This window comes from Salmo salar, chromosome ssa14, assembly GCF_905237065.1.
Source record: "Salmo salar chromosome ssa14, Ssal_v3.1, whole genome shotgun sequence".
Lineage (NCBI taxonomy): Eukaryota > Metazoa > Chordata > Actinopteri > Salmoniformes > Salmonidae > Salmo > Salmo salar.
In genome coordinates, this window is record NC_059455.1 from 44451654 (window position 1) to 44475527 (window position 23874).

The window sequence follows — 23874 nt, forward strand, 5'->3', positions numbered from 1 at the left end:
AACATCCCAACCATTATATCATTGCATATGCACAATACTAACAAGTGGCATATGAATATGCAAGCGGCATATATGCACATTCACAACCAAACTGTCAGTTCAGCAAGTAGTGTGTTGATGATACCAACATGTCTAACTCTCCAAACTCTGTTTTGCAGACTGACAGGAAATCCAAGGACACAATCTGTATTCTCCACCCCCCCCCCCCCCCCACCCCCACCCCCCATTCAATTCTGCTCTGGCTTTCTCTCTCTTGATATAATCCCTATGTGACAAATGACAACCTGTAGTACTGTCTGTCTGTCACGTGTCCAACTATATCTGAGGGTGGCCCCTCAGCAGTAGGAAGAGCTCCTCTGGATACATTTGTCAATGGATACCTTGGGAATGGTGGACGACGGCTGCCTATCACCAGACAACTACCATGACATGCTGAAGGGAGGGGGGTCTAGCGGAGGAGGCCGGGTCCACAGCATCGACGTGATCTTGGGTTTCAGTAAGGACCAGGACCCTCTGCTGACCCCTGTGGGGGACGTGGGGGCCCATAATGTGGCCACTGAGGGCCTGGAGGACCACCAGGGGAAGCAGGTCAAGTCAGACCCCTACGGACACCTGGCCAGCCTGGGGGACAACACACAGCACTCTGACTTCCAGGGTCAGTACACTGGTTTTAATTGATTGATTGCATTTATTACATAATTTAATTCACATATTCAGAGATTTATGTCAATTTTCATTGATATGATATTGACGTGATAATGATGTGATACTGATGTGATATTGACGTGATATCTGACGTGTCACGAGAGACAGACTATAATAGCACAAGGACAATGACTTTCCCTTTTCCCCAGTCGAAGGAATAGTCATAATGTTTGCTTAGATAACCTCATCCAGGAGGAAAGGCAGGGATAGTTGAAAGCACACTGTGGTAACCTCATCCAGGAGGAAAGGCAGGGATAGTTGAAAGCACACTGTGGTAACCTCATCCAGGAGGAAAGGCAGGGATAGTTGAAAGCACACTGTGGTAACCTCATCCAGGAGGAAAGGCAGGGATAGTTGAAAGCACACTGTGGTAACCTCATCCAGGAGGAAAGGCAGGGATAGTTGAAAGCACACTGTGGTAACCTCATCCAGGAGGAAAGGCAGGGATAGTTGAAAGCACACTGTGGTAACCTCATCCAGGAGGAAAGGCAGGGATAGTTGAAAGCACACTGTGGTAACCTCATCCAGGAGGAAAGGCAGGGATAGTTGAAAGCACACTGTGGTAACCTCATCCAGGAGGAAAGGCAGGGATAGTTGAAAGCACACTATGCTCAGGTTCTTATTGTTGACAAAGATTCAGAGACTAGAACACTACAGTACAACTACAATGCTGGACTTTACATTTCTAGCTACTTTTGTGCTTGTTGTACTGTGTATTTCTCCCAGAACAATACTGGCATGACATAACAATTATCTATCACATTAACATTACAGCATAGTGAATTAAGGAGACCACTTTTGCTGCCTTCCTCACACGCTTGTTACCAAGCCAATGATCTGATGATAATCTCAATTGAGCCTCAATTGATTTGGATTAATGAATTAACAAACTCTGATGGGATCTACCATCCGTTAACCACGTGAAGTGGGACTTCAACCTTACCCTGTTTCCTTACAAAATTAGATCTGGTACTTGGGTGAGTGGAGAAGCCAAGTAAAGTCTTTGTGTAGATTAGAACTGGCCAGCCTAGGACACACGGGGACACTCAGGTTTAACAGGTGGCATCTGTCCGCATGGGATTACTGGGCCTGAGGAATGCAGTGAAGACAATATGACATCACCCGCCGAGAGAGAAGAGGCCTGCAGCTTGCATTGCCTTTAGGCTCTGTTGCAATATACAGTTGAAGTCGAAAGTTTACATACACTTAGGTTGGAGTCATTAAAACTCGTTTTTCAACCCCTCCACACATTTATTGTAAACAAACTATAGTTATGGCAAGTCGGTTAGGACATCTACTTTGTGCATGACACAAGTATGTTTTCCAACAATTTTTTACAGACAAATTATTTCACTTATAATTCACTGTATCACAATTCCAGTGGGTCAGAAGTTTACATACACTAAGTTGACTGTGCCTTTAAACAGCTTGGAAAATTCCAGAAAATGATGTCATGGCTTTAGAAGTTTCTGATAGGCTAATTGACATCAGTTGAGTCAATTGGAGGTGTACCTGTGGATGTATTTCAAGGCCTACCTTCAAACTCAGCGCCTCTTTGCTTCACATCATTGGAAAATCAAAAGAAATCAGACAAGACCTCATAAAAAGATTGTAGACCTCCACAAGTCTGGTTCATTCTTGGGAACAATTTCCAAACGCCTGAAGGTACCACGTTCATCTGTACAAACAATAGTACGCAACTATAAACACCATGGGACCATGCAGCTGTCATACCGCTCAGGAAGGAGATGTGTTCTGTCTCCTAACTTTGGTGCGAAAAGTGCAAATCAATCCCAGAACAACAGCAATGGACCTTGTGAAGATGCTGGGGGAAACAGTTACAAAAGTATCTATATCCACAGTAAAACGAGTCCTTAATCGACATAACCTAAAAGGCCGCTCAGCAAGGAAGAAGCCACTGCTCCAAAACCGCCATAAAAAAGCCAGCCTACGTTTGGCAACTGCACATGGGGACAAAGATCGTACATTTTGGAGAAATGTCCTCTGGTCTGATGAAACAAAAATAGAACTGTTTGGCCATAATGGCCATCGTTATGTTTGGAGGGAAAAGGGGGAGGCATGCAAGCTGAAGAACACCATCCCAACCGTGAAGCACGGTGATGGCAGCATCATGTTGTGGGGGTGCTTTGCTGCAGGAGGGACTGGTGCACTTCACAAATTAGATGGCATCATGAGGTTAAAGCTTGGTCGCAAATGGGTCTTCCAAATGGACAATGACCCCAAGCATACTTCCAAAGTTGTGGCAAAATGGTTTAAGGACAACAAAGTCAAGGTATTGGAGTGGTCATCACAAAGCCCTGACCTCAATCATATAGAAAATTTGTGGGCAGAACTGAAAAAGGTGCGAACAAGGAGGCTTACAAACCTGACTCAGTTACACCAGCTCTGTCAGGAGGAATGGGCCAAAATTCACCCAACTTATTGTGGGAAGCTTGTGGAAGGCTACCCTAAATGTTTGACCGAAGTTAAACAATTTAAAGACAATGCTACCAAATACTATTTGAGTGTATGTAAACTTCTGACCCACTGGGAATGTGATGAAAGAAATAAAAGATTAAATAAATCATTCTCTCTACTATTATTCTGACATTTCACATTCTTAAAATAAAGTGGTGATCCTAACTTTAAACATGGAATGTTAGTCATGTGGAAGACCACGTTTGGTACAGTAAGTAGAAATGGCACTGCCGGATTAACAGAAAGGCTCATGACAAACATCCTCTTCTACCGTTTAACTGCAGAGTCAGGCCTTTTCTCCAGTGATAAGTGTGATGGGGACCTGGGGGACCTCCAGCAGGGGTTGGACAGCGACAGGGGGAAGTCACCTGAGCCCCCAGAGGAAGACCACCCCAAGAAGAAGCACCGGCGTAACCGCACCACCTTCACCACCTACCAACTCCATGAGCTGGAGCGGGCCTTTGAGAAGTCCCACTACCCTGACGTCTACAGCAGAGAAGAGCTGGCCATGAAGGTCAACCTCCCAGAGGTCCGCGTACAGGTATGGCACATCTGGCTAACTACTACTACCAGTACCAATTAACGAGTACTAATTATATTGCATGTACTGTTGTCTTTGCCTGTCTAGTACAATACACTAATAATACTGTCCAGGTATGGAGCCTCCTGCTGTCTACTTTCACTATACTATCAATCAATCAAACCATTAATAAAGCCCTTTTTACATCAGCCGATGTCACAAAGTGCTATACAGAAACCCTGCCTAAAACCCCAAACAGCAAGCACTAGCATTAGCACTGGCACTACTACTAGTACTAAAGTTACTACTACTACTAAAGTTACTACTACAACTACTACTACTAAAGTTACTACTACTACTAAAGTTACTACTACTACTACTAAAGTTACTACTACTACTACTACTACTACTAAAGTTACTGCTACCACTACTACTACTACTACTACTACTACTACTACTACTACTACTACTACTACTAAAGTTACTACTACAACTACTACTACTAAAGTTACTACTACTTCTACTACAACTACTACTACTACTAAAGTTACTACTACTACTACTACTACTAAAGTTACTACTACTACTACTAAAGTTACTGCTACCACTACTACTACTACTAAAGTTACAACTACTACGACTACTACTACTAATACTACTACTACTACTAAAGTTACTACTACTACTACTACTACTACTACTACTACTACTACTAAAGTTACTACTACTACTAATACTACTACTGCTAGTTACTACTACTACTAATACTACTACTGCTAAAGTTACTACTACTACTACTACTACTTATAAAGTTATTACTACTTCCACTACTAAAGTTACTACTACCACTACTATTACTACTATTATTATTACTACTACTAATACTAATACTAATACTAATACTACTACTACTACTACTACTGCCATCAAGCGCTATGATGAAACTGGCTCTCATGAGGACCGCCACAGAAAAGGAAGAGCCAGAGTTACATCTGCTGCGGTGGCCATGCTGGTTAAGTGTGCCTTGAATTCTAAATAAAGGCCAGGTCATCTGATGCAACACTCCATCACTCTCCTTTTTTGTCAAATAGCCCTTACAAAGCCAGGAGGTGTGTTTGGCCATTGTCCTGTTGAAAAACAAATGATAGTCCTAATAAGCGCAAACCATGCTGTGGTAGCCATGCTGGTTAAGTGTGCCTTGAATTCTAAATAAATCACAGGCAGTGTCACCAGCAAAGCACCCCCACACCATCACACCTCTTCCTCCATGCTTCACGGTGGGAACCACACATGCGGAGATCATCTGTTCACCTACTCTACGTCTCACAAAGACATGGCGGTTGGAACCAAAAATCTCAAATTTGGACTCATCAGACCAAAGGACAGATTTCCACCAGTCCAATGTCCATTGCTCGTGTTTCTTGGCCCAATCAAGTTTCTTCTTATTGGTGTCCTTTAGTAGTGATTTCTTGGCAGCAATTCGACCATGAAGGCCTGATTCAAACAGTTTCCTCTGAACAGTTGATGTTGAGATGGGTCTGTTACTTGAACTGAAGCATTTATTTGGGTTGCAATCTAAGGTGCAGTTAACTCTAATGAATTTATCCTCTGCAGCAGAGGTAACTCTGGGTCTTCCTTTCCTGTGGCGGTCCTCATGAGAGCCAGTTTCACCATAGCGCTTGATGGTTTTTGCGACTGCACTTGAAGAAACTTTCAAAGTTCTTGACATTTTCCGGATTGACGGACCTTCATATCTTAAAGTAATGATGGACTGTAGTTTCTCTTTGCTTATTTGAGCTGTTCTTGATATTATCTGGACTTGGTTTTTTACCAAATAGTTTTTTACCAAATAGGGCCATCTTCTGTATACCTAGTCACAACACAACTGATTGGCTTAATCGCATTTAGGGTCACCTGCTACTGTCCTCCCTTCCACTGACATACTGTTATGTTAAGATCATAGTGTCTCCTGCTACTGTCCTCTCTTCCACTGGCATACTGTCATGTTCAGCTCATAATGTCTCCTATTACTGTCCTTCCTTCCACTGACTGTTATGTTCAGATCATAGTGTCTCCTGCTACTGTCCTCCCTTCCACTGGCATACTGTCATGTTCAGCTCATAATGTCTCCTGCTACTGTCCTCACTTCCACTGGCATACTGTCATGTTCAGCTCATAATGTCTCCTATTACTGTCCTTCCTTCCACTGACTGTTATGTTCAGCTCATAGTGTCTCCTGTTACTGTCCTCCCTTCCACTGACATACTGTTATGTTCAGCTCATAGTGTCTCCTGTTACTGTCCTCTCTTCCACTGGGATACTGTTATGTTCAGCTCATAGTGTTTCCTGTTACTGTCCTCCCTTCCACTGGCATACTGTCATGTTCAGCTCATAGTGTCTCCTGTTACTGTCCTCCCTTCCACTGGCATACTGTTATGTTCAGTTCATAGTGTCTCCTGTTACTGTCCTCCCTTCCACTGGCATACTGTTATGTTCAGCTCATAGTGTCTCCTGTTACTGTCCTCTCTTCCACTGGCATACTGTTATGTTCAGCTCATAGTGTCTCCTGTTACTGTCCTCCCTTCCACTGGCATACTGTTATGTTAAGATCATAGTGTCTCCTGTTACTGTCCTCCCTTCCACTGACTGTTATGTTCAGCTCATAGTGTCTCCTGCTACTGTCCTCCCTTCCACTGGCATACTGTTATGTTAAGATCATAGTGTCTCCTGTTACTGTCCTCCCTTCCACTGACTGTTATGTTCAGCTCATAGTGTCTCCTGTTACTGTCCTCCCTTCCACTGGCATACTGTTATGTTCAGCTCATAGTGTCTCCTGCTACTGTCCTCACTTCCACTGACATACTGTTATGTTCAGCTCACAGTGTCTCCTGTTACTGTCCTTCCTTCCACTGGCATACTGTTGTGTTCAGCTCATAGTGTCTCCTGCTACTGTCCTCACTTCCACTGTCATACTGTTATGTTCAGCTCATAGTGTCTCCTGTTACTGTCCTCCCTTCCACTGGCATACTGTTATGTTCAGCTCACAGTGTCTCCTGTTACTGTCCTTCCCTTCCACTGGCATACTGTTGTGTTCAGCTCATAGTGTCTCCTGCTACTGTCCTCCCTTCCACTGTCATACTGTTGTGTTCAGCTCATAGTGTCTCCTGCTACTGTCCTCCCTTCCACTGGTATACTGTTATGTTCAGCTCATAGGGTCTCCTGCTACTGTCCTCCCTTCCACTGTCATACTGTTATGTTCAGCTCATAGTGTCTCCTGCTACTGTCCTCACTTCCACTGACATACTGTTATGTTCAGCTCATAGAGTCTGAGTCTGGATGACCACTCCCTCTTTCTCTCTCTCTCTCTCTCTCTCTCCTAAAAAAAAATTGCTAATCCTATAAAATTAGCGATTTCCAATAGGATTTTGTGTCACCTCTATCAGAATCCTATTGGGACTACTTTTTTCCTATTGTAAATTCAAAGTAATCATAGTGGATCCTTTAGGATTATCGCAGTTCTATAGGATTTTGTGTCACCTGTATCAGAATCCTATTGGAATTATATTGGACTACTTTTTTCCTATTGGGAATCAAAAGTAATCATATCGGACTACTTTTTTACCTATTGGAAATCAAAATGAATCCGAATGGACCCTATAGATTTTTAAAAAGTCTTGTAGTATTTTGTCACCCCAATCAGAATCTGAAAAAAAATCAACTTTTTTTTCTTTATTGAAGCCATTCAATTATAGATTGCTGTCATTAGTTACAGTGCAATACAACAGCATTAATTACAACATGTTCGTTGATTGGAAACAACAGTTTACATTTAACTATATTAATGTATGTTATATTCACCTGTAAGAAATCCTGTCCTTTTACGAGTGACTGACCATGTCACAGCAAGCGTGATCTCGCAGTGTTAATTAGCATAACTCCAAAGTTCAGCTCACCACCTGTGGCTGTGCAAAGAATCTCCGGTTTTCTAACTGTTTTATCATTCACTGTGAGTACATTATTTGTTTCGTGACAATTTGGTCAACGTATTTTTTGTTATAAATTACACAATTTTATGCACTCGTTTTTATGCTAGCTAAGAAACAAACTTACTGTTAGCCACATTTTTCTTGTCAGCTGACTAGCTAGCTAACTAAGTTGTAGCCATTTGTATCGATACACAAGGCGTAGCATGGCTTAACATGATCACGCCCCAAAGTAGGTACAGCCACAGATAGAACAATGTGCCAGGAATTTTACCGGATGTATAAATGTGAAGCATCTTGTTGGCATTTCTCATCGTTGAAACATTTGTTCTCAATACAGTTTTCTGTTCCCAAAACTCGAATCTGTTGCGAACAGAGTGGACTACGTTTTGTCAATTTTACCCTTTGCCAAAGTTTTAAAAAATGGCGTTGTTTAGAAGCAGTTCAAGGGCGAATTGAGTTATTGCACACTTGCACTTCACAGAGTACGCGTTCCCTAACATAAATATGCAAATACATGCTAGAACGCCCCAATAGTATCTCACTAGCCCGTGCTTGGCTCTGCCCCCCTCTTTTGCTTGTTCTGCCCACTATGACTCACTTGTTCCCATTGGAAAGGACAGGCTGTGGTCTATCTTGGGTTAGTTATAAAACATCTTGGGTGTAGCCGAAGGGTACTCCAATGTTAAATTGTCTACATTACGCATTACCCAACAACGGCTGTATGCGTGTTTTTATCGTTCTTTAAATAATATGGATATGCATGGTTGGTCATTTTTAACATACTTTGTCGTCTTAATCAACAAACTACATCATACCTAAAAACACTTTAATTCGAAACCAGGTTAGACGAACCTCATGGTTTCAGGCTATTACTCCGTGATGATGATGGAAAGCGTATAATGCAAATCAAATCAAATCAAATGTATTTTTATATAGCCCTTCGTACATCAGCTGATATTCTCAAAGTGCTGTACAGAAACCCAGCCTAAAACCCCAAACAGCAAGCAAAGCATGTGAAAGAAGCACGGTGGCTAGGAAAAACTCCCTAGGAAAAACTCCCTAGAAAGGCCAAAAACCTAGGAAGAAACCTAGAGAGGAACCAGGCTATGAGGGGTGGCCAGTCCTCTTCTGGCTGTGCAGGGTGGATATTATAACAGAACATGGTCAAAATGTTAAAATGTTCATAAATGACCAGCATGGTCAAATAATAATAATCATAGTAGTTGTCGAGGGTGCAACAAGCACGTCCGGTGAACAGGTCAGGGTTCCATAGCCGCAGGCAGAACAGTTGAAACTGGAGCAGCAGCACGGCCAGGTGGACTGGGGACAGCAAGGAGTCATCATACCAGGTAGTCCTGAGGCATGGTCCTAGGGCTCAGGTCCTCCGAGAGAAAGACAGAAAGAGAGAAAGAGAGAATTAGAGAGAGCATATTTAAATACACACAGGACACCGGATAAGACAAGAGAAATACTCCAGATGTAACAGACTGACCCTAGCCCCCCGACACATAAACTACTGCAGCATAAATACTGGAGGCTGAGACAGGAGGGATCAGAAGACACTGTGGCCCCATCCGATGATACCCCGGACAGGTCCAAACAGGCAGGATATAACCCCACCCACTTTGCCAAAGCACAGCCCCCACACCACTAGAGGGATGTCTCCAACCACCAACTTACCGTCCTAAGACAAGGCCGAGTATAGCCCACAACGATCTCCGCCATGGCACAACCCAAGGGGGGGCGCCAACCCAGACAGGAAGACCACGTCAGTGACTCAACCCACTCAAGTGACGCACCCCTCCCATGGACGGCATGGAAGAACACCAGTAGGCCAGTGACTCAGCCTCTGTAAAAGGGTTAGAGGCAGAGAATCCCAGTGGAAAGAGGGGAACCGGCAAGGCAGAGACAGCAAGGGCGGTTCGTTGCTCCAGCCTTTCCGTTCACCTTCACACTCCTGGGCCAGACTATACTTAATCATAGGACCTACTGAAGAGATAAGTCTTCAGTAAAGACTTAAAGGTTGAGACTGAGTCTGCGTCTCTCACATTGGTAGGCAGACCATTCCATAAAAATGGAGCTCTATAGGAGAAAGCCCTACCTCCAGCCGTTTGCTTAGAAATTCTAGGGACAATTAGGAGGCCTGCGTCTTGTGACCGTAGCGTACGTGTAGGTATGTACGGCAGGACCAAATCGGAAAGATAGGTAGGAGCAAGCCCATGTAATGCTTTGTAGGTTAGCAGTAAAACCTTGAAATCAGCCCTTGCCTTAACAGGAAGCCAGTGTAGGGAGGCTAACACTGGAGTAATATGATCAAATTTTTTGGTTCTAGTCAGGATTCTAGCAGCCGTATTTAGCACTAACTGAAGTTTATTTAGTGCTTTATCCGGGTAGCCGGAAAGTAGAGCATTGCAGTAGTCCAGCCTAGAAGTAACAAAAGCATGGATTAATTTTTCTGCGTCATTTTTGGACAGAAAATTTCTGATTTTTGCAATGTTACGTAGATGGAAAAAAGCTGTCCTTGAAACAGTCTTGATATGTTCTTCAAAAAGAGAGATCAGGGTCCAGAGTAACGCCGAGGTCCTTCACAGTTTTATTTGAGACGACTGTACAACCATCCAGATTAATTGTCAGATTCAACAGAAGATCTCTTTGTTTCTTGGGACCTAGAACAAGCATCTCTGTTTTGTCCGAGTTTAAAAGTAGAAAGTTTGCAGCCATCCACTTCTTTATGTCTGAAACACAGGCTTCTAGCGAGGGCAATTTTGGGGCTTCACCATGTTTCATTGAAATGTACAGCTGTGTGTCGTCCGCATAGCAGTGAAATTTAACATTATGTTTTCGAATGACATCCCCAAGAGGTAAAATATATAGTGAAAACAATAGTGGTCCTAAAACGGAACCTTGAGGAACACCGAAATTTACAATTGATTTGTCAGAGGACAAACCATTCACAGAGACAAACTGATATCTTTCCGACAGATAAGATCTAAACCAGGCCAGAACTTGTCCATGTAGACCAATTTGGGTTTCCAATCTCTCCAAAAGAATGTGGTGATCGATGGTATCAAAAGCGGCACTAAGATCTAGGAGCACGAGGACAGATGCAGAGCCTCGGTCTGACGTCATTAAAAGGTCATTTACCACCTTCACAAGTGCAGTCTCAGTGCTATGATGGGGTCTAAAACCAGACTGAAGCGTTTTGTATACATTGTTTGTCTTCAGGAAGGCAGTCAGTTGCTGTGCAACAGCTTTTTCTAAAATTTTGGAGAGGAATGGAAGATTCGATATAGGCCGATAGTTTTTTATAATTTCTGGATCAAGATTCGGCTTTTTCAAGAGAGGCTTTATTACTGCCACTTTTAGTGAGCTTGGTACACATCCGGTGGATAGAGAGCCGTTTATTATGTTCAACATAGGAGGGCCAAGCACAGGAAGCAGCTCTTTCAGTAGTTTAGTTGGAATAGGGTCCAGTATGCAGCTTGAGGGTTTGGAGGCCATGATTATTTTCATCATTGCGTCAAGAGATATAGTACTAAAACACTTTAGTATCTCCCTTGATCCTAGGTCCTGGCAGAGTTGTGCAGATTCAGGACAATGGAGCTTTGGAGGAATACCCAGATTTAAAGAGGAGTCTGTAATTTGCTTTCTAATGATCATGATCTTTTCCTCAAAGAAGTTCATAAATTTATTATGAAAGTTGAAACTTATTAAGTGAAAGCCATCCTCCATTTGCGAAGGCTGCTTTTTAGTTAGCTTTGCGACAGTATCAAAAAGAAATTTCGGATTGTTCTTATTTTCCTCAATTAAGTTGGAAAAATAGGATGATCGAGCAGCAGTAAGGGCTCTTCGATACTGCACGGTACTGTCTTTCCAAGCTAGTCGGAAGACTTCCAGTTTGGTGTGGCGCCATTTCCGTTCCAATTTTCTGGAAGCTTGCTTCAGAGCTCGTGTATTTTCTGTATACCAGGGAGCTAGTTTCTTATGACAGATGTTTTTAGTTTTTAGGGGTGCAACTGCATCTAGGGTATTTCGCAAGGTTAAATTGAGTTCCTCGGTTAGGTGGTTAACTGATTTTTGTCCTCTGACGTCCTTGGGTAGGCAGAGGCAGTCTGGAAGGGCATCAAGGAATCTTTGGGTTGTCTGAGAATTTATAGCACGACTTTTAATGCTCCTTGGTTGGGGTCTGAGCAGATTATTTGTTGCAATTGCAAACGTAATAAAATGGTGGTCCGATAGTCCAGGATTATGAGGAAAAACATTTAGATCCACAACATTTATTCCATGGGACAAAACTAGGTCCAGAGTATGACTGTGGCAGTGAGTAGGTCCAGAGACATGTTGGACAAAACCCACTGAGTCGATGATGGCTCCGAAAGCCTTTTGGAGTGGGTCTGTGGACTTTTCCATGTGAATGTTAAAGTCACCAAAAATTAGAATATTATCTGCTATGACTACAAGATCCGATAGGAATTCAGGGAACTCAGTGAGGAACACTGCATATGGCCCAGGAGGCCTATAAACAGTAGCTATAAAAAGTGAGTGAGTAGGCTGCATAGATTTCATGACTAGAAGCTCAAAAGATGAAAACGTCATTGTTGTTTTTTTTTGTAAATTGAAATTTGCTATCGTAAATGTTAGCAACACCTCCGCCTTTGCCGGATGCACGGGGGTATGGTCACTAATGTAACCTGGGGTGAGGCCTCATTTAACACAGTAAATTCATCAGGCTTAAGCCATGTTTCAGTCAGGCCAATCACATCAAGATTATTATCAGTGATTAGTTCATTGACTATAACTGCCTTGGAAGTGAGGGATCTAACATTAAGTAACCCAATTTTGAGATGTGAGGTATCACAATCTCTTTCAATAATGGCAGGAATGGAGGAGGTCTTTATACTAGTGAGATTGCTAAAGCGAACACCGCCATTTTTAATTTTGCCCAACCTAGATCGAGGCACAGACACGGTCTCAATGGGGAAAGCTGAGCTGACTACGCTGACTGTGCTAGTGGCAGACTCCACTAAGCTGGCAGGCTGGCTAACAGCCTGCTGCCTGGCCTGCACCCTATTTCATTGTGGAGCTAGAGGAGTTAGAGCCATGTCTATGTTCGTAGATAAGATGAGAGCACCCCTCCAGCTAGGATGGAGTCCGTCACTCCTCAACAGGCCAGGCTTGGTCCTGTTTGTGGGTGAGTCCCAGAAAGAGGGCCAATTATCTACAAATTCTATCTTTTGGGAGGGGCAGAAAACAGTTTTCAACCAGCGATTGAGTTGTGAGACTCTGCTGTAGAGCTCATCACTCCCCCTAACTGGGAGGGGGCCAGAGACAATTAATCGATGCCGACACATCTTTCTAGCTGATTTACACGCTGAAGCTATGTTGCGCTTGGTGACCTCTGACTGTTTCATCCTAACATCGTTGGTGCCGACGTGGATAACAATATCTCTATACTCTCTACACTCGCCAGTTTTAGCTTTAGCCAGCACCGTCTTTAGATTAGCCTTAACGTCGGTAGCCCTGCCCCCTGGTAAACAGTGTATGATCGCTGGATGATTAGTTTTAAGTCTAATACTGCGGGTAATGGAGTCGCCAATGACTAGGGTTTTCAATTTGTCAGAGCTAATGGTGGGAGCTGTCGGCGTCTCAGACCCCACAACGGGAGGAGTAGAGACCAGAGAAGTCTCGGCCTCCGACTCCGACTCGCTTAATGGGGAGAACCGGTTGAAAGTTTCTGTCGGCTGAATAAGCGACACCGGTTGAGCATTCCTACAGCGTTTCCCTCCAGAAGCCATGAGAAAGATGTCCGGCTGCGGGGACCGTGCGAGGGGGTTTATACTAACGTTACTATCTGTACTTACTGGTGGCACAGACGCTGTTTCATCCTTTCCTACACTGAAATTACCCTTGCCTAACGATCGCGTCTGAAGCTGGGCTTGCAGCACAGCTATCCTTGCCGTAAGGCGATCGTTCTCCTGTATATTATAAGTACAACGACTGCAATTAGAAGGCATCATGTTAATGCACTGTACTGAACTCTACTGTACTGAACTTTACTGTACTATACTGAACTGTACTGAACTCTACTGTACTCTACTGTACTGAACTCTACTGTACTGAACTCTAATGTACTGAACTGAACTCTACTGTACTGAACTGAACTCTACTGTACTGAACTGAACTCTACTGTACTGAACTCTAATGTACTGAACTGAACTCTACTGAACTCTACTGTACTGAACTCTACTGCACTGAACTCTACTGCACTGAACTCTACTGAAATCGAATGTACTGAACTATACTGAACTCTACTGTACTGCACTCCATTGTACTGAACCCTATTGTACTGTACTATACTGATCTCTACTTTACTGTGCTGAACTCTGCTCTACTGAACTCTGCTCTACTGTGCTGTATTGTGACGTACTAACTGCTGAAACATGAGGAGAATGACATTCATATGCATAATGATGGATTTCTGTGTAATACGGATCATGGTCCTGTGATGTAATTCAGTTACTGTAATTCCGTTACCGGGTGTAAATCCTCTTCAGTTCAATAATCAAAATATATTATTTTAACTCAAGTTGTCATGTCATAGCTGACGCGCCATTGTTTCTGCAGACATTTGTTAATCTTAATTTGGAGCAGATATTTAACACAGTGTAATGGCTGTTGAAGGGAGTAGACCAAGGCGCAGCGTGGTTAGTGCTCATCTTGTAATTTATTAAACTGAGAACACTATAAACAAAGAAACAAAAACGACAGTCCACAGTTCTGTCAGGTTAGACAACTAAACAGAAATTAACCACCCACAAACACAATGGGAAAAAAAACTATAAATATGGTCTCTAATCAGAGGCAATGAGATTCAGCTGCCTCCAATTAGAGACCAACCCCAAACAATTCCAACATAGAAATAGATACCCTAGAATAAACATAGAACATAGAACATAACCCCAAAACACACAGACAAACACCCCCTGCCACGCCCTGACCAAACTACAATAACAAATAACCCCTTTTACTGGTCAGGACGTGACACACAGGGACACTAGAAGTCAATCTTAAATGAATAATTGTTTATTCTCAGCAAGCTGGATAGGTCACAGTCAAACTTAAATGCAAAAAGTACCGGTCTGAAGTGCGCTCTAATGGGGCAGTCCCGTTAGTTCTCTTGTATACTGCAGACAAGTCATATTTGCATGATTTAGCTTATTCATAATTAATTCATCATTAACATCTGCTTCATTCATTTGACCGATCAATACTGGGTCATGCATGTGACAGACCAATATCTCACCAGGCTTCTTCTTTCTAAGCTGAGACCTTGAAACTGAGATATCTTTCGTTCTCAAAACAAGGGTCTGGGCGTACTGCCAAATTGCAGATACTGATATTGAGAGTTTGTTCAATCAATCACGCATGAACACAGAAATTGGTTATTAGAAAAGCACAAACAGAACACAGAAATGAATGAAATAGAAAAGCACCTACATCATTTTTTCCATCACAGTTGTCACATAACCTGATGGATATTTCACCATAATTCCCTTACCAAAGTTTCCATCTGCACAGTTATTCCACTAAATTTGTGTTTGTACCTTTTTTTGTGGAAATTGTTAAAAGCTGTCCTTGTGCGTACAGTGACTTCAAAAAGTATTCACACCCATTTACTTTTTCCACATTTTGTTGTGTTACAATTGAGATGTTTTGCCACTGGCCTAACTACAATACCCCATAATGTCAAAGTGGAATTATGTTTTTAGAAATGTTTACAAATTAATTTAAAAATAAAAAGCTAAAATGTATTTATACACCCAGTCACTACAAAGATACTGGCGTCCTTTCTAACTCAGTTGCTGAAGAGGAAGGAAACCGCTCAGGGATTTCACCATGAGGCCAATAGTGACTTTAAAACAGTGACAAAGTTTAATGACTGTGATAGGAGAAAATTGAGGATGGATCAACAACATTGTAGCTACTCCACAATACTAACCTGAACGACAGCGAAAAGAGTTGGGGTATGCTTATAATCGTAAGGTCTAGGGAGTTTTTTCAGGATAAAAAATAAATGAAATGGAGCTAAGCACAGGCAAAATCCTAGAGGAAAACCGGGTTCAGTCTGCTTTTCACCAGACACTGGGAGATTAATTCACCTTTCGGTAGGACAATACCCTAAAATCTACACTGGAGTTGCTTACCAAGAAGTCAATGAATGTTTCTGAGTGGCCGAGTTACAGTTTTGACTTAAATCTATTTATTTTTTATTTTCTCCCTAATTTCGTGGCATCCAATTGGTAGTTACAGTCTTGTCACACAACAAAATGTGGAATAAGTCAAGATGTATGAATACTTTCTGAAGGCACTGTATGGTTTGTTAAACTTTGTTTGGCATACCTTTTCAAGTTAAAGCGTAATTATGTTACCTTGGAGACTACCGTAGACTAATATTACTATATCTTCTCTGTCCGTGTCCAGGTATGGTTCCAGAACCGTCGGGCTAAGTGGAGACGTCAGGAGAAGATGGACTCCAGCTCCTTGAAGCTCCACGACTCCCCCATGCTGTCCTTCAACCGGCCGCCCATGCCCTCCAACATGGGGCCCATGTCCAACCCATTACCCCTGGACCCCTGGCTGGCCTCGCCCATGTCCAGTGCCACCCCCATGCACACTATCCCTGGCTACAGGGCCCCAGGGCAGGGCCCTCACCTTCAGTCTGCCTACCCCAGCCACTCCCACAGCTTCCTCAACAGCCCCCCAGTACATGGTGTGGTGCACCAGGGGATTGTGCAAGGAATGCAAGGGAGGCAAAGCATGCAGTCAATGGCCCCGCCTCCCTACCAGTGTCACCCTAGCTTCAATGATAACTACCCTATGCATGACGAAGTGGAACGTAGCTCCAGCATCGCAGCGCTGAGGATGAAGGCTAAGGAGCACCTTCATTCCTTGGATAAAACCTGGCAGCACATGTGATGAATAGGAGAGGAGATGTTCTGTATGAAGGCTGTCAACACGTGATTGTAATAACAAAAACAAAGACGTTCTGTATAAAGGATGGTCAACTTCAAAAAGTGATTGTAATCACAAAAACAAAGACGTTCTGTATAAAGGATGGTCAACTTCAACACGTGATTGTAATCACAAAAACAAAGACATTCTGTATAAAGGATGGTCAACTTCAACACGTGTGATTATAATCACAAAAACAAAGACGTTCTGTATAAAGGATGGTCAACTTCAACACGTGTGATTATAATCACAAAAACAAAGACGTTCTGTATAAAGGATGGTCAACTTCAACACGTGTGATTATAATCACAAAAACAAAGACGTTCTGTATAAAGATGGACTCTATTTTCCTGGATATCAAATGAATGGGGGGGGGGCACACATCTTGATGGAGAGGATATGTGGCACCTTGTCAACTTGTTGACTGACTTATGAAAACAGAACTGATGATCAATTTATCATCAAGCTTTGATGATCGATTTATACTCCGGATTCAATTGAACTCGCACTGTAGTGGACTTGCGATGGCGGGCTGGATTGTTGACCAATATGCCCCCCTATCAGTGGAAAGGGACAGGAGTACATCTAATACTGCGGAATTCCATATTAGTGCCAGGAGTTTTCCTGACCATGTGAGCTGACTACAATAAGAAATCCTCCTGGCCTAGATGAGGCAATATTATGACCTGACCAGAGAAAACTCCTGGCCTAGATGAGGCCGTATTACCTGACCAGAGTAATCTCCTGGCCTAGATGAGGCCATATGACCTGACCAGGGAAATCTCCTGACCTAGATGAGGCCGTATTACCTGACCAGGGAAATCCTCCTGGCTTAGATGAGGCCGTATTACCTGACCAGGGAAATCCTCCTGGCCTAGATGAGGCCGTATTACCTGACCAGGGAAATCCTCCTGGCCTAGATGAGGCCATATTACCTGACCAGGGAAATATCCTGGCCTAGATGAGGCCGTATTACCTGACCAGGGAAATCTCCTGGCCTAGATGAGGCAGTATGACCTGACCAGAGAAATCTCCTGGCCTCGATGAGGCAGTATGACCTGACCAGGGAAATCTCCTGGCCTAGATGAGGGAGTATGACCTGACCAGGGAAATCTCCTGGCCTAGATGAGGCAGTATGACCTGACCAGGGAAATCTCCTGGCCTAGATGAGGCAGTATCTAATACTGCGCAATTCCATATTAGGGCAAGGAGTTTTCCTGACCATGTGAGCTGACTACAATAAGAAATTCTCCTGGCCTAGATGAGGCAATATTATGACCTGACCAGAGAAATCTCCTGGCCTAGATGAGGCCGTATGACCTGACCAGAGAAATGTCCTGGCCTAGATGAGGCCGTATGACCTGACCAGAGAAATCTCCTGGCCTAGATGAGGCCGTATGACCTGACCAGGGAAATCTCCTGGCCTAGATGAGGCAGTATGACCTGACCAGGGAAATCTCCTGGCCTAGATGAGGCCGTATGACCTGACCAGAGAAATCTCCTGGCCTAGATGAGGCAATATGACCTGACCAGGGAAATCTCCTGGCCTAGAGGAGGCAGTATGACCTGACCAGGGAAATCTCCTGGCCTCAATGAGGCAATATTATGACCTGACCAGAGAAATCTCCTGGCCTAGATGAGGCCGTATTACCTGACCAGAGAAATCTCCTGGCCTAGATGAGGTAGGATGACCTGACCAGAGAAATCTCCTGGCCTAGATGAGGCCGTATGACCTGACCAGAGAAAACTCCTGGCCTAGATGAGGCAGTATGACCTGACCAGGGAAATCTCCTGGCCTAGATGAGGCTGTATGACCTGACCAGAGAAATCTCCTGGCCTAGATGAGGCCGTATGACCTGACCAGGGAAATCTCCTGGCCTAGATGAGGCAGTATGACCTGACCAGGGAAATCTCCTGGCCTAGATGAGGCCGTATGACCTGACCAGAGAAATCTCCTGGCCTAGATGAGGCAATATGACCTGACCAGGGAAATCTCCTGGCCTAGAGGAGGCAGTATGACCTGACCAGAGAAATCTCCTGGCCTCAATGAGGCAATATTATGACCTGACCAGAGAAATCTACTGGCCTAGATGAGGCCGTATTACCTGACCAGAGAAATCTCCTGGCCTAGATGAGGTAGTATGACCTGACCAGAGAAATCTCCTGGCCTAGATGAGGTAGTATGACCTGACCAGAGAAATCTCCTGGCCTAGATGAGGCCGTATGACCTGACCAGAGAAATCTCCTGGCCTAGATGAGGCAATATTATGACCTGACCAGAGAAATCTCCTGGCCTAGATGAGGCCGTATGACCTGACCAGAGAAATCTCCTGGCCTAGATGAGGATGTATGACCTGACCAGAGTAATCTCCTGGCCTAGATGAGGGTGTATGACCTGACCAGGGAAATCTCCTGGCCCAGATGAGGCTGTATGACCTGACCAGAGAAATCTCCTGGCCTAGATGAGGCCGTATTACCCGACCAGAGAAATCTCCTGGCCTAGATGAGGCTGTATGACCTGACCAGAGAAATCTCCTGGCCTAGATGAGGCAGTATGACCTGACCAGGGAAACACCTGGCCTAGATGAGGCAGTATCTAATACTGCGGAATTCCATATTAGGGCTAGGAGTTTTCCTGACCATGTGAGCTGACTACAATAATAAATTCTCCTGGCCTAGATGAGGCAATATTATGACCTGACCAGAGAAATCTCCTGGCCTAGATGAGGCCGTATGAGCTGACCAGGGAAATCTCCTGGCCTAGATGAGGCTGTATGACCTGACCAGAGAAATCTCCTGGCCTAGATGAGGCAGTATGACCTGACCAGGGAAATGTCCTGGCCTAGATGAGGCTGTATGACCTGACCAGGGAAATCTCCTGGCCTAGATGAGGCCGTATGACCTGACCAGGGAAATCTCCTGGCATAGATGAGGCAGTATGACCTGACCAGGGAAATCTCCTGGCCTAGATGAGGCCGTATTACCTGACCAGAGAAATCTCCTGGCCTAGATGAGGGAGTATGACCTGACCAGAGAAATCTCCTGGCCTAGATGAGGCTGTATGACCTGACCAGAGAAATCTCCTGGCCTAGATGAGGCAGTATGACCTGACCAGGGAAACACCTGGCCTAGATGAGGCAGTATCTAATACTGCGGAATTCCATATTAGGGCTAGGAGTTTTCCTGACCATGTGAGCTGACAACAATAAGAAATTCTCCTGGCCTAGATGAGGCAATATTATGACCTGACCAGAGAAATCTCCTGGCCTAGATGAGGCCGTATGAGCTGACCAGGGAAATCTCCTGGCCTAGATGAGGCTGTATGACCTGACCAGAGAAATCTCCTGGCCTAGATGAGGCAGTATGACCTGACAGGGAAATGTCCTGGCCTAGATGAGGCTGTATGACCTGACCAGGGAAATCTCCTGGCCTAGATGAGGTCGTATGACCTGACCAGGGAAATCTCCTGGCCTAGATGAGGCCGTATTACCTGACCAGAGAAATCTCCTGGCCTAGATGAGGCAGTATGACCTGACCAGAGAAATCTCCTGGCCTAGATGAGGCTGTATGACCTGACCAGAGAAATCTCCTGGCCTAGATGAGGCAGTATGACCTGACCAGGGAAACACCTGGCCTAGATGAGGCAGTATCTAATACTGCGGAATTCCATATTAGGGCTAGGAGTTTTCCTGACCATGTGAGCTGACTACAATAAGAAATTCTCCTGGCCTAGATGAGGGAATATTATGACCTGACCAGAGAAATCTCCTGGCCTAGATGAGGCCGTATGAGCTGACCAGGGAAATCTCCTGGCCTAGATGAGGCTGTATGACCTGACCAGAGAAAGCTCCTGGCCTAGATGAGGCAGTATGACCTGACAGGGAAATGTCCTGGCCTAGATGAGGCTGTATGACCTGACCAGGGAAATCTCCTGGCCTAGATGAGGTCGTATGACCTGACCAGGGAAATCTCCTGGCCTAGATGAGGCAGTATGACCTGACCAGGGAAATCTCCTGGCCTAGATGAGGCCGTATTACCTGACCAGAGAAATCTCCTGGCCTAGATGAGGCAGTATGACCTGACCAGGGAAATCTCCTGGCCTAGAGGAGGCAGTATGACCTGACCAGGGAAATCTCCTGGCCTCGATGAGGCAATATTATGACCTTACCAGGGAAATCTCCTGGCCTAGATGAGGCAGTATGACCTGACCAGGGACATCTCCTGGCCTAGATGAGGTAGTATGACCTGACCAGGGAAATCTCCTGGCCTAGATGAGGCTGTATGACCTGACCAGGGAAAAATCCTGGCCTAGATGAGGCTGTATCACCTGACCAGGGAAATCTCCTGGCCTAGAGGAGGCAGTATGACCTGACCAGGGAAATCTCCTGGCCTCGATGAGGCAATATTATGACCTTACCAGAGAAATCTCCTGGCCCAGATGAGGCCGTATTACCTGACCAGAGAAATCTCCTGGCCTAGATGAGGTAGTATGACCTGACCAGGAAAATCTCCTGGCCTAGATGAGGCGGTATCTAATACTGCGGAATTCCATATTAGGGCCAGGAGTTTTCCTGACCATGTGAGCTGACTACAATAAGAAATTCTCCTGGCCTAGATGAGGCAATATGACCTGACCAGGGACATCTCCTGGCCTAGATGAGGTAGTATGACCAGACCAGGGAAATCTCCTGGCCTAGATGAGGCAGTATGACCTGACCAGGGACATCTCCTGGCCTAGATGAGGTAGTATGACCTGACCAGGGAAATCTCCTGGCCTAGATGAGGCTGTATGACCTGACCAGGGAAATCTCCTGGCCTAGATGAGGCTGTATCACCTGACCAGGGAAATCTCCTGGCCTAGATGAGGCCATATGACCTGACCAGGGAAATCTCCTGGCCTAGATGAGGCCGTATGACCTGACCAGGGAAATCTCCTGGCCTAGATGAGGCAGTATGAGCTGAGGCAGTGACTCCTAAAATGTTCTCAGAAGACTCAGTCCTGGCGGATTGAGGTTGAGTTGAGAAAATCCTCTATCTTGGGTAATCTGTCACGCCTGCTAATTTCGTCGGACAACCGTACCACTTAACACCTAATTAACCGTTTTTAAAGCGATTAACCTCAGGTTAACAATTGATGGACAGCTGCCCTCAGAGTCTCCCTGAAACCCTTAGATCTGATTCAAAGCCTGATAGTCAGTCACATCCTTTCCTTTCCTCCTTTCCTTTCCTAATTTCCTTTCCTCACCTTTCCTCCTTCTCTATTCCTCTCCCACTGTTTTACAGAGATGCTCGCTAGATTGTTAGTTTCTGTTCATACATACACCACACTAGGATGTATACAGTAGAGTGTCTGACAGACTACTACATGTAAGCATTGAGTAAAATTTGAATTGAAATTTGAGTTTACTTCCTAAATTCTCAAAATGGAACCCAACCCTGTGCACCACCACACATGTGATAGTCTGTCATGTACTGTACATGTATAAATCCTTCTAACACATCGTATTAGTTAGTGCTGCTCCTGGATGTATTGTTGACAACAGGGGAGGCAGGCAGCCTCTTCTTGGTGCTGTTCTGTTTTTACATGGCTTAAAGCGGCAATCAGCAGTACAAACAATAACTAAGAGTTTTCCCCGCCCCTGTTTCAGAGGAATGGGGCTGGACAAATGTAACCACTCTCAAATTCATAGACAGAGCTATGGATGCACGTTTTAACCATGTTTTGAGGCTATATAGTGTTTGTTTACATTGTTTTACTCCAACGTTTGTAAACAAAGTCAATCTTATATTTTGGGTTCGGACGAGGTACGACAGTTGAACTAAGCTCATTAGGCATTTATAAGATATATATTTTTGAAGAATCAATGGGTACATAGCATTAATGTATAAGTCCAAAAATGGATGTAGCAACTGCTGATTGCCCGTTTAAGTGGCAGCAGTTACTATAGGGCACAGGAAGTACAAGAGGGTGTTCTTTCTATGCATTATGGTTATTCGGAAATGAGGGGTCACATACTGAGTGTGTGTGTGTGTGTGTGTGTGTGTGTGTGTGTGTGTGTGTGGCCCTAGAATGAGGGCTGCCTGCCTGTCTGATGTAACACTTCAGTGGGTTAACTGATTCATTGTTCAGGACTATTGATTCTCCTTTTGGTCTGAAGCTCCTGGAACCAAACGGTTAGAGAGGTTTAGAGTCTGGACTAACAAATGGTCATTAAATCCATCAGAACAGGGTTGGGGTCAATTCAAATGGAAGGCAGTCAATTCAAGTGATTTTAATTAAAAAAATACTAATAAAAATACTTTTGATACACACTACTTTTCAGTCTATTGAGAAGTCACTGAAAATATATGCCCTTTGTTCAGTTTACTTCTTGTTTGACTGCCTTCAATCCTGCCCCTGAAATCCTGATGAAAGCACCTTGCTGTTGAAACAATGGTTAACTAGTATTAAATGGTTTGCATCTTAGCAATAGAGTGTAGTTACCTTCTTTTTCTCGTAAAACCCACTAAACCATGGATGGGCCCTCGTGTATATTTTCCAAAAATAAAACATTCATGGGATACTTCTTCATACATTCCTACACACAGAAGTGCATTTTGTATTTTTGTGGGATATAGTAGTTAGTAAAAGCCAAAGAAAATATATTATAAATATTTGTAAAACATTGTCTAATCGACAGTGCGTGTACAAAACATTAAGAAAACCTTCATTGAGATGCACCCCCACCTACAAGGTGTTGAAAGCGTTCCACAGGGATTCTGGCCCATGTTGACTCCAGTGCTTCCCACAGTTGTCTCAAGTTGGCTAGATGTCCTTTGCGTGTTGGACTATTCTTGATACACACGGTAAACTGTTGGGCGTGAAAAACCCAACAGCATTGCAGTTCTTGACACAAACCGGTGCGCCTGGCACCTACTACCATACCCCATTCATAGGCACTTACAGTTGAAGTCGGAAGTTTACATACACCTTAGCCAAATACATTTAAACTCAGTTTTTCACAATTTCTGACATTTAATAGGAATAAAAATTCCCTGTTTTAGGTCAGATAGGATCACCACTTTTATTTTCAGAATGTGAAATGTCAGAATAGTAGTAGAGAGAATAATTTATTTCAGCATTCATTTCTTTCATCATATTCCCAGAAGTTTACATACACTCAATTAGTATTT

General features: G+C 44.0%; 1 protein-coding gene across 1 annotated transcript; it reads left to right on the forward strand.

The window, feature by feature from the left end:
- The first annotated feature begins 327 nt into the window (after positions 1–327).
- Positions 328–23644, forward strand: LOC106569618 (retinal homeobox protein Rx1). Its single transcript, XM_014141160.2, has 3 exons — positions 328–655; positions 3468–3724; positions 16171–23644. The coding sequence occupies exons 1-3, from the start codon at positions 373–375 to the stop codon at positions 16663–16665; spliced, it is 1035 nt and encodes a 344-aa protein (XP_013996635.1). The 5' UTR covers positions 328–372; the 3' UTR covers positions 16666–23644.
- The last annotated feature ends 230 nt before the right edge of the window (positions 23645–23874 follow it).

Coding starts and splice junctions, on each gene's coding strand:
- LOC106569618 (XM_014141160.2), top strand. CDS start 373: ATGGATACCTTGGGAATGGTGGACGACGGCTGCCTATCACCAGACAAC. Junction 656..3,467: donor ACAGCACTCTGACTTCCAGG/GTCAGTACACTG, acceptor GTTTAACTGCAG/AGTCAGGCCTTTTCTCCAGT. Junction 3,725..16,170: donor TCCCAGAGGTCCGCGTACAG/GTATGGCACATC, acceptor GTCCGTGTCCAG/GTATGGTTCCAGAACCGTCG.